Source organism: Bos indicus, chromosome 1 (genome assembly GCF_029378745.1).
Source record: "Bos indicus isolate NIAB-ARS_2022 breed Sahiwal x Tharparkar chromosome 1, NIAB-ARS_B.indTharparkar_mat_pri_1.0, whole genome shotgun sequence".
NCBI classification, from domain to species: domain Eukaryota; kingdom Metazoa; phylum Chordata; class Mammalia; order Artiodactyla; family Bovidae; genus Bos; species Bos indicus.
The window spans coordinates 65,052,086-65,063,781 of NC_091760.1; the positions used below are offsets into that span (position 1 = coordinate 65,052,086).

An 11,696-nucleotide genomic window follows, 5' to 3' on the forward strand; every position below is an offset into this window, starting at 1 on the left:
AGCATATCAAATTGACAAACGTTGAAAAAATTAATCTTGCTAAGAGGTCACCCTCAGTACTAAGGTACAAATGAGCACCCCCTTTCTAGAGATCAGTCAGGCAGGACTCATCCAAAGCCTCTGGCCCATCTTTGGTTAAATGATACTTGTACTTTCCTTTGGAAACGTCCATTGTAGTGTTATAATGGAGTAGCCAATGGAAAAAAAAAAAAGCATACATGCAAAAAGAGATAAATGGCAAGGTTACCAAGAAGTGGTCTATTGTAGACTGGTGGCATTTCAGCTGATTTCTTTCTTCCTTATGTTTCCACAAAACCAACAAAACAAAACATTTTTAAAATCAGAAATAATTTAGATATCTGGTATGTATCCTGTTCAATACTGAGACCCAGTTCCTAGAACGGTATGTAACATATAACAGGCATTCTATAAACATTTGTTTAAATTATATGCAGAGTACATCATGAGAAACGCTGGACTAGAAGAAACACAAGCTGGAATCAAGACTGCTGGGAGAAATATCAATAACCTCAGATATGCAGATGACACCACCCTTACGGCAGAAAGTGAAGAGGAACTCAAAAGCTTCTTGATGAAAGTCAAAGTGGAGAGTGAAAAAGTTGGCTTAAAGCTCAACATTCAGAAAATGAAGATCATGTCATCCGGTCCCATCACTTCATGGGAAATAGATGGGAAAACAGTGGAAACAGTGTCAGACTTTACTTTTTTGGGCTCCAAAATCACTGCAGATGGTGACTGCAGCCATGAAATTAAAAGACGCTTACTCCTTGGAAGGAAAGTTATGACCAACCTAGATAGCATATACAAAAGCAGAGACATTACTTTGCCAACAAAGGTCCGTCTAGTCAAGGCTATGGTTTTTCCTGTGGTCGTGTATGGATGTGAGAGTTGGACTGTGAAGAAGGCTGAGCACCGAAGAATTGATGCTTTTGAACCGTGGTGTTGGAGAAGACTCTTGAGAGTCCCCTGGACTGCAAGGAGATCCAACCAGTCCATTCTGAAGGAGATCCGCCCTGGGATTTCTTTGGAGGAATGATGCTGAAGCTGAAACTCCAGTACTTTGGCTGCCTCACGCGAAGAGTTGACTCATTGGAAAAGACTCTGATGCTGGGAGGGATTGAGGGCAGGAGGAGAAGGGGACGACAGAGGATGAGATGGCTGGATGGCATCACTGACTCGATGGACGTGAGTCTGAGTTAACTCCGGGAGTTGGTGATGGACAGGGAGGCCTGGCGTGCTGCGACTCATGGGGTCGCGAAGAGTCGGACACGACTGAGCGACTGAACTGAACTGAAAACATTTGTTTAATGAATGCACAGATAGAGAATTGTTTAAATTATGGTAAGCCATGGAGTAGATTTGTACATAGCTAATATAAACCATACTGTAGAACTATACTCACAGGTGATAAAATACATTATGGAGAAAAGTTAATACTATGATTGCGTTACAAATATGTAGCATAAGGATATTCCTGGTGGTCCAGTGGTGACGACTCTATGCTTCCAACGCGGGGGACAAGGGTTTGATCTCTTGTCAGTGAACTAGATCCTGTGTGCTGCAACAAGACCTGGCACAGTCAAAAAAAGAAAAGTAGCATAGAAAAATGACCTGAATTTTTTGTTTTTAAAATATATATTAAAAGCGTTAAGAAAAATTTGGAACAGCAAAAATTAACATTGGGAGATAAGGTTAGGAATTTTCTTTTTCTTTTTGTAGTTCCAAGACATATTCAAGCAGAATATGGATAACCATCTGCCAGCTATCTATATTGGTGGGAAGTTGATTCACATCATCTCCCTTAGGAGTCCAAGAATCTATTCTTCACCCTAGAAGATTGCTCTGAAATCTACACAATGTCCACTTCAATAAAACTCTATATCCAAGCGAATGTTAAAGTAAAAATATGAATACAGAGAATGTCAGTAACATTAAATGCTAGATATTGTGCCAAATGCTTTATGTACCCCCACTTTAATGAGTACTCAATCTTGTATTACTACTATCCCCAATTTTTTCTTTCAGATGAGAAAAACAGACCCAAAGAGGCTGACTTGTTTGAGGTCATGTAGCCATCTGCTGAACTTAAGCCTGTCACTTCAAAGCTACGCTTTTTTCTTTCCCCAGCTGTACAGCACATGGGATTCTGGTTACCCCACCAGAGATTGAACCTGCACCCCCTGCATTGGAAGTGTGGGGTCTTAGCCACTGGACTGCTAGGGAAGCCCTAGAGCCATGTCTTAACTAGGAAAGGATCCTTAGGAACAATTTAGTTCAGTTCCTTTTTAGAAGCAATCTTCCAATCATGACACATGAACCCTACATATTCTCATTAGTTTTCACAATATCTTTTGTTAAGATTTAAAATTCAAAGACAGAGTATGACCAACTGCCTCATTTGCTCAAAAGCAGCTAATAGGACCACAGGGCTACTATAGTGATCCACACTTTATGTTCTATTCACTATGTTCTATATGTTAGAACTATAAAACATAGTGAATAGAACATATATTCTGTATCACTACAGTGTAGGACTGAGCTATTTCATTAGTGACTTATTTGTAAAAATCCAGCCTCTGACCTGGGCCAACTTACAATTAATAAGAGATAACTGTTTGGCCCCTAGGCATTAAACTTATGATCCTAGTCTATTCTAAAATGTAAAAAATGTACACTTAATTATGCCAAACAGTTGAGATCTTTCAAGCCAACGCACCCTGATGTGGTCCAAAATCTAAACAAGTTACTTTCACAAAAGAGAAAATTACTAAAGAACAATAATGACTTAAAATATTAAGACTGAAGATTTGTTCAATTCTTACCTTTTAAAAAGTTAAAAATAAAACCTTGAATGAGATGGTTTGACTACCAGATCAATTATAAATTGAATACATCTATATAACTAATCTTTGTGATTTCGTTAGGTAAGATCAGTATCTGCTTTCTCTTGACAAAAAAAAATCCAAAGTTCCCAGAATGACAACAAGAACATAAGAAATTTGTTATAAGATTTGTTTATACTACAGTCGGTCCCTCAGGATCTGGGGCAATTGGTTCCAGGACCCTCCTGTGGATATCAGAACCTGTGTTTGCTCAAGTCCCTTATACAAAATGATGTAGTATTTCTATATAACTTAAGCACATCCTCCTATACACATCTCTAGATTATTTATAATACCTAATAAAATGTAAATATTGTGCAAATAGTTGTAAATACAATGTAAACAGTTGTAAATACTATGTAAATAGTTGAAAAAAATGACAAACTCAAGTTTTATTTTTTGCAACTTTCTGGAATTCCCCCGCCCCAACCCCCAATATTTTTGATCCAAGCTTGTTTGAATCCACAAATGAGAAACCCATAGATATTCCTTAAGAAAAATAAATACCACTTGAGGATGTGAGGAATATAAAAAGAAACACACCTGAAGACTTTTAACCAGGGATTTTTTTTTAATAAATTATAAATAATTTTTTATTTATCAATTTTCAGCAAGGAACTCCCAAAGTTACTGAATCTTCTTCATTTTTCAGGAACTATTCACTCCCAGAGCAGACCACCTGCAGATAAAAAATGTATTTTAGAAAGTTTAAAATTTCAAACATCATGTCAGACCTATGGAGTCAAGAATTAAGATGCTAGAAATATATGCTTCAGCCGAGGACTATTAACTAACTGCCACAGTTATTCTAAACCAGTCACAAAAGATCCACACTTTACAATTTTAGTTTTGCTTAACTTTAAAAACATCACGGAAACTGTTTAATTCATTACAAGGTTTAATCTTTAAAGTCTTTGTTGAAGTAAAAACTATACGTTCATTTATTTTCTCAAAAACATCTTCCCCAAAGAGGTTTATTTTTATAGATATTCAAGAGAAGAGACTTGCACCCCCCTCCTTGCTGACTCAAGTATGTTTGGCAAAGATCCACGAAGTGGAAGGCAAGTCAGCTCTGTATACAAGGCATTTCCTGTGGAAAGTTACTCACTCAAACCCAAGGGCAAAGTAAGGGTAACACTTTTGAAATGAATCTGGAAAGATCAAAAAGGGAGAGCAGCAGAGGATAGGGCTGCTGGTCATAGCAGGTGTCTCTCCAAAAAGCTCGTACCCACCCCCACTCCTATCCCAGAAGAGAGGAGCAATGCTAACAAGGTAGGTAAGTAATTGGACTGGCCGAATTGTCAAGTCTAATCTAAGTGCTTCCCTCACCTAGCTATTCCTGCATTTGGTTTAGAAAAGATAAGGCTTATCAACAATATAAATATATAAATTCTCTCTTTTCTAAAAGGCTCAGAGGAAGAATACATGTAAACGTATGCAAAAATGAAGTCACTCATCATTTCAGGAGACAGCAGTCTGTATAGTATTGTTACCTCTTTTGCTATCAGCTACTCATCATCAAGGGGGCTACCCACTGAAAGCCTCTGGGTGTAAAGTCCTTGACAGAAGACAGATATCTATTGAAATAAATGTTCAAATAGCAAAAATGATCCTTTTTCTTGACTCTCAGGATCATATTTTCAGACATCATCAGTTGTCCCTGAGTTTGTTTTGTGTGTGTGAAATCAGCATATTTTAAGCATATGTTAACCAAATATTAAGGTCAATTAAACTTTAAATACTGAGTATCACCACCACTCAGTGCTGGTCCTTTAATTTATTTCAAAGATTTTAGCCCCCAAACTGTGTTCCCTAGGTGCCTGCTGGGTCTTAAAGGCAGAAAGATGCCAGCCGCCATTTCTAAGCAGGTTTTAGGTTCCTCAAGTTTCTCTTTCAGTAAAAGAAGCAGTCATGGACTTCCCTGGTGGCCCAGCGGATAGGAATCCACCTGCCAAATGCAGAGGACATGGGTTGGATCCCTGGTGTGGGAAGATTCCACATGCCATGGAGCAAGTAAGCCTGTGCACCAAAACTACCGAGCCGGCACTCTAAAGCCTGTATGCTGCAACTCCTGAAACCCGTGTGCTAGCGCCGGTACTCCACAAGAGAAGCCACCGCAACGAGACGCCTGTGTACCCCAACCAGCGAGTAGCCCTTGCAGGCCGCAACTAGAGAAATTCCTCACACAGCAACGAAGTCCTAGCACAGCCAAAGAAAAAGAAAAAAGCAGTTGTAAATGTCTAGAATCACCACAACCACACCGTATTTTTTCTTAGGAGTAGTTTTCAAGTCTGTTTTTGCTGCTATTAAATCTTCAGACAATTTATATTTAGTATTATCCCTACTACTTCTTCAGCTTAAGCCAGTGGTTCTTAGAGAGGAACACCTGAAAATTATCTAGGAGCTTCAGTTAACAGGTGAAGATCAGGGCTCAAGCTTGTGAATTTTGGAAAACACTCCTCAGATGATTATAAGGTACACTTCTGGTTGAATGTACTTACTTTCATATTAAGTTCAATTTTCTGGATTCAAGGTACAATTAAGATCTTATTTAGAAAATAAAAGCTACTAATGTTTTTGAATTAAGGAACTTTCGTGATCATTACTGGGAAGATCTGAGATCATAAAATATTTTTCCTTTGAAGCTATCTTCAGAAAAATGTGGTCTAATGGTGTAAGAGATACCAATTTAGTTAAGTTTATCTTATAACAGAGCAGATAGTAGTGTTGAATTTTACCCAGTTACTGACCCAGTTGCTGAGTTATATCCACCTCTGTATTTCAACAAAAGGTCTTTGTAACTAGCATTCAAAATAAAGTTTTAGGTAAACCTGAAAACGAATATGTTGGCAGTAAAATCTCATTAAGTGCAAGGAGTGAAGTATAAAGTGCTCTCAACCTGGAGAGTGAAAAAGACCTAGATTTGGACTTCCTTGGTGGTCTAGTGGTAAAGAATCTGCCTGCCAATGCAGGGGACACAGATCTGATCCCTGGTCCAGGAAGATTGCACGTGCCTTGGGGCAACTAAGCCCATACTCCACAGCTACTGAGCCCATGCTCTAGGGCCCCAGAGTCACAACTACTGAGCTGTGCTTCACAAAAGAAGCCATCACAATGAGAAGCCCGGGCACCATGAAGAGGAGGAGCCCCTGCTCTGAGCACCTGGAGAAAGCCTGCACACAGCAGGCCCAGAGCAGCCAAAACAAAACAAGATCAAGATTCTAGTTTTAATCCCACCACCTATCCATTCCTAACTCGAGCAAGTCTTTTTTTTTTTTTTGACTTCATGGTCCCTCCATTTCCCCATGGGGGATAGGGAAATAGGGTACCTGGGACCAAAGTAGATCCAAACACCTGTTCCTTTTCCAAAAGTAGCATTATGCTGAAAATAAAAAACATATTCTCAATCCTAAGAAAGAATCCAGATTCTTTTCATAACCAGGATTCAAAACTACATAATCATGACATATATTAAACAGATCTCAATAGAATGTCTGCTATCCACAATTCCAAGATATGGCTATCTGGTTTCTCTTTGACAGTTTACAAAGCCTATTCACACACATATCATTTAATTATCACAATGACTCTAAGAAGTAGTTTGGTCATGTACTGTTGTCTCTCCTTTACACATAAGAAAACTAAGGCTCAGAAAATTAAGAAAATTAAGGACTTGCTCAATAACACAACTGGTTCAACTGTTTTCTAAGTCCAAAGCTCTTGCATTTTCTTTTATACACAAACGAAGTCATAGGAATCACTCTCATTCTCCATCCCAATAACAAAGAAAACCATGATATCTTTTGGTCCTTGTGAATATATGCTACTTATAGCAATAACTGTATCACCTTTGAGATCCACATGAAGTCCAAGTGAAACTTCTGATGCTCCTAAAATTAGCGTTTAAAAAAAATCACCCTTTTTATCAAGGCAGGCTTAACCCTAAGCTTACACAACTGACTAGAAAGAAAGGGACAAGGAAATCATGTACAAATGTTGAGATTCCATGTCTTTGAAGTAATCAAGTTATACTTTTAAAAAATAGTGTTTTTTTTAAAAGTTATACTTTTTAAGCTCCCCACAACCATATTTACTTATTTTACAAAATGATTCACCATGAGATTTCTAAAAAGTCACTTATGTGTATCTTGTATACACAGGTTCATAATACCATACATAAAAATCACAAAATATATCATGGTTCTCTTTTTATAAACAAAAAAGTAAAACTCAGATATGATTAGATTAGTATCTTAATGAACATATATTTAGTTCAAGTAAAACACACTCTAAGCTAAAGAACAGGAGAACCAAAGTTAAGCCTCAGGACTTTCAGTCTAGACTGTTTTCCACCTCATAGTGATACTTCTTATCAGCTGGTTCCTTATCCCCCCTTTTTCACAGCTCAATGAGGAAGGCTGGTCACATGTAAAATTCCAAAGAGGCAGGAAACAGGTGAAAGGGAAAGAAGCCAGGCTTTCTATTACTTTTATAGTGGTATGTAGCTTTGGCTTTATCTCTCAGCTATTATTAAAATGGTGGTATGGTGTGGATCTTATTCCCTCTTACCAAGCAGAGGCAATCTGTCTAGAGACAGAGGTTACAGGTCTGATCCTGCCTAGAGGTAGTCACTTCATACATATGGGCCTAGTTTCCTCATTTATTCATTCATTTAATCAAGAATCTTCTATTGAACACTTGGTATGTCCAGAGGGGCTTCCCCAGGTGGCTCAGTGGTAAAGAATCCACCTGCCAATGCAGGAGACTTGGGTTTGACCCTGATCTGGGAAGATCCCACAGGCCGCGTGGCAAATCTGCCCATGCACCATGCCTACTGAACCAGTGCTCTAGAGCCTGCAAGGCACGACTACCGAGACCACGTGAAGCCTGAGCGCCCCAGAGCCTGTGTTCCGCAAGAGAAGCCTCCGCAATAAGAAGTTGGCATACCCCAACTAGAGACCCCTATTCTCTGCAACTAGAGAAAAGCCCATGCAGCAACAAAGACCCAGCACAGCCAAAAAAACAAAGAAACGAGGTTTTAGTTTTATTAGAATAAAGCATGGTACAAAAGAAACAGCAACAATTCCATTTCTCTTTTGCAGAAAGCAATGCTTCCATGTGCGGCCTACTCCGTACTTAAAAGCTCTTCCTAAGTCAGAAAGAAAAATACCAATACAGTATATTAACGCATCTATATGGACTTTAGAAAGATGGACACAATGGCCCTGTGAGACAGCAAAAGAGACACAGATATAAAGAACAGACTTTTGGACTCTGTGGGAGAAGGCGAGGGTGGGATGACTTGAGAGAAAAGCATTGAAACATGTATATTACCATATGTGAAACAGATCGCCAATCCAGGTTTGATGCATGAAACAGGGCACTCAAAGCTGGTGCACTGGGATAACCCAGAGGGATGGGATGGGGAGGGAAGGGGCGGGGAGGTGTTCCGGACAGGGGGACACATGTACACCCATGGCTGATTCATGTTAATGAATGGGAAAAACCACCACAGTATTGTAATTAGCCTCCAATTATAACATATAAATTAATTATTTTTAAAAAGCTTTTCCTAAAAACTCACATGATTAGAAACAAAAAACAGAGAATATGTCCCTTTTAATAAGACAACCGAATTTTGTCTGGATATTCTGAACTTCCTAAGCAGTGATTCTCGTATCTCTAACATAACTCTAGAAGCTTTTGTCAAGCCCTTACTTGAGAGCTTAATTCTCCCCTTCCCAAACCCATAAAACACCTCTCAATTTCTTTTTTTTCTGGTGGCAACATGCAGCATGCAGGATCCTGACCAACCAAAGATGGAGCCCAGGGACCCTGCAGTGGAAGCTGGAAGTCTTAACCACTGGACCACCAGGGAAGTCCCATATTTCTCAATTTATTAGCATCATTAGATGCTAGATGTACACTAGAAACTGAAAAGCTATTTTTCTAGTTATCCTTAGGCATGTTAGATTAACCAGGTGAGCTACCTTTCAGACAAGTGGTAGTTTAGTTGCTAAGTTGTGTCTGACTCTTTCGAGACCATGGACTGTAGCCCACCAGGCTCCTTTGTCCATGGGATTCTCCAGGTGAGAATACCAGAGTAGGTTGCCATTTCCTTCTCCAGAGGAGGTTCCTGACCCAGGAATTGAACCTGGGTCTCCTGCATTGCAGGCAGATTCTTTACCCACTGAATTATGAGGGAAGCCCCAAGAATGCTGCCGAATGATTGCTAAACCTGTAAAGCAATACACAAATTGGAAGCAGTCAGCCTATGTATTACCTTCCAAATAAGAACGTACCATGCTCACCATTTCATATCTTAAATCCCAGGGCTCTCATGCACTCCTTGTGGGCTTCAATTAGGTGTCCACATTGCTCTTCTCCTTTCTCAATTATGCTATAAATCAAAATGTACTTGTTAATAAAGTAGGCATTAAGCACACTTAGTGGTAAGTAAGCTAAGTGATGAGGAGTGAGGCAGAACACGGATCTGACAGGATACAGCTGGAGTTTTAAAAATGGTATTATACCAAATGGTTTTATACCAAATTTGTTTTTCCTGGCTCTTGTTATACTTCCTTGCCCATGAAAATGTTCCACAGATAACTAGTTTTGGGGGGTAGAGGAATCTGATTAGAAGAAATAATTATGCATATTAAATATTGACCCTAGACAATATCCAAGGAATAATACTGCTCTGTAATGAAATAAACTGAGTAAAAAGTTAACAAATGTACAGAAAGAAGAGCTTAATTTTTTGCCTATCACAGAGGAATTACATTTTTTATTCCGCTCTACATTCAAATACCTCTAAATAAATTTACTTCTAACCACAAGACACCCAACACAAACAGCAAAAAACATCTGGCTGCCAAGGGTGGCCTGAGGAGCCCCACTCATAATGATCAAAGAACTTTTCACTTGTAAAATTACAAAGTAAAGACTGGGACCACGAAAAAAATCAATTATATGAAAAAACTGACTTCTGACTCTAGATATCTGGGGAGCCGCCATAGGGGTCAAAGGTAACTGATGCAGAAGTTATCTTTAAAAAAGGTAGGTTCTCCTTCCTTCTAAATACAACCTATCTTTCACTAGCTTTAACGGCTGTCTGCATGGGATAGCAAGATCCTTATGAAAATAATAGCTAGCTCACCCTGATCACTTATTAAATACTGAAAATACTGTGCTAGGCACCAAATATGACTTAGAGCACAGTAACCCTGAAGGCAGAAACCTTAGGCCTGTTTTACAGACATGAGGCAGAGATGTTAATTTGCTCAAGGTCACAAAGCTGGTTGGTGAACCAGGACTCAAACTGAAACTGGATCCCAGGCTCTTAATCATGATGTAATACTATCTGAAGGTTCAATAAGCACCTACTGTTTTTAACTGTGGAAGCACAGTATCCCACTGTAGTCTTCAATTCTCCCTTCACAGTATTACTTGCAAAATACTTAAGTGTTAGTGTCACTTTTGCTCTCTTTACTTTCTATGTGAGGACAAAAAGGGACTAGAGGGAGAGGTGTAACACTCACATTATCTGAAGATTGCTTCAGATATTTGTTCCACAATAGAGGCTGTATACAATAAAAACAAGAATGCGAGTTGATGGTAATCTAGTTGTACTATTCTGAATACTGTAATGTCATTTATGTCATAGCCTGGTTGATTTTTAAATCATCTAGCTAAAAGAGGTGGGGATAAGGGGGTTTTCTGTAGTGTTAAGAAATGTACCCTGTGTCTTACTATGTCTAAATTTTGGGAGAAATCACCAGAAATTGTACTCTTTGATACTGCCAAACCTCACACAGCAATCATTAACTTTAATGCTCCATTAACTTTAAGTTCCTTTAAATCAAGCAGCATCTTTACCCATTTCTACGTTTTTGAACCTAAGGCAGTGCTTGACCCGTAACATTTCCACGTTCAGAAACCCTTTGTAGGAAGGAATGAGTGGACGAAGCAAACTCGAGTCAATCTGACCTCTTTCCAATCCCTTCATCTGTTTCCCAAGGGTGAGCTAAAGGGTAAGGGCTCAGTCTACAGACAGCCAACAGCGAAGCCTATTGGACTTTATAATCTTCAAGAGCACCACACGCCTAAGCGAGGACCAACACCAGCCCCAGGCAGGGCAGAAATGCCTGAACGCTAGACGCGGAGCCTCCGGCCGCCCCATCCCCGACTGCGCACTAACCACGCATCGCGCGCCTTCTTGGTCTCCGGGCAGGCGCAGCAGGGCTTCAGCGGCTTCTTCTCCTGCGACTCAGATGGGGCAGGGCCTGCGGCCGCCAGACCTGGCATTTTTCGTGCCCCAAAACAGCAACTAGCACAGACAGCCTGAACTCTCCAGACTTGGCGAAGCCGATTTGCGCGCATTCACTTCCGGCAGTCGCTCTGAAGAGAACCGGAAGTCCTGCCTCTCTTCCACAATTGGGGGAAGAAAGGGGAAAGGAGAGATTTTTTTGTTTTGTTTTAAAGGCGCTGTGCAGAAGAGTCAAAATGAAGGTATTAATGTGAGGACGTCTCTTTGGTCCAAGAGCAGAGAAGTGAGACGAGAGTGCAGCGACCTGGAGGACCCACAAAGGAGGAGATCTTCTAGTCTTTCCCAGTCTATTATTTTCCTCTGTTTCTTTGCGTTGTTCACTTAAGAAGGCTTCCTTATCTCGCCTTCCTATTCTCTGGAACTCTGCATTCCGTTGGGTATACTTTCCTTTTCTCCGTTGCTTCTCGCTTCTCTTCTTTTCTCAGCTATTTGGAAGGCTTCTTCTGACAACCACGTTGTTGCCT

The 11,696-nt window shown here is 39.9% G+C and overlaps 1 protein-coding gene across 2 annotated transcripts; it reads right to left on the reverse strand.

Annotated features, from left to right (window-relative positions):
* Nucleotides 1-3,451: 3,451 nt before the first annotated feature.
* Nucleotides 3,452-11,306, reverse strand: COX17 (cytochrome c oxidase copper chaperone COX17). Of its 2 annotated transcripts, none has more exons than XM_070788535.1 (3): nt 11,104-11,306; nt 9,206-9,303; nt 3,452-3,582 (listed from the first exon to the last, which is right to left on the reverse strand). In XM_070788535.1, the coding sequence occupies exons 1-2, from the start codon at nt 11,283-11,285 to the stop codon at nt 9,219-9,221; spliced, it is 267 nt and encodes an 88-aa protein (XP_070644636.1). In that variant the 5' UTR covers nt 11,286-11,306; the 3' UTR covers nt 3,452-3,582; nt 9,206-9,218. The 2 variants fall into 2 exon arrangements, with proteins under 2 accessions (XP_070644636.1, XP_070644635.1); XM_070788534.1 differs by having other exon boundaries at nt 9,215-9,303; nt 11,104-11,304.
* Nucleotides 11,307-11,696: the final 390 nt, after the last annotated feature.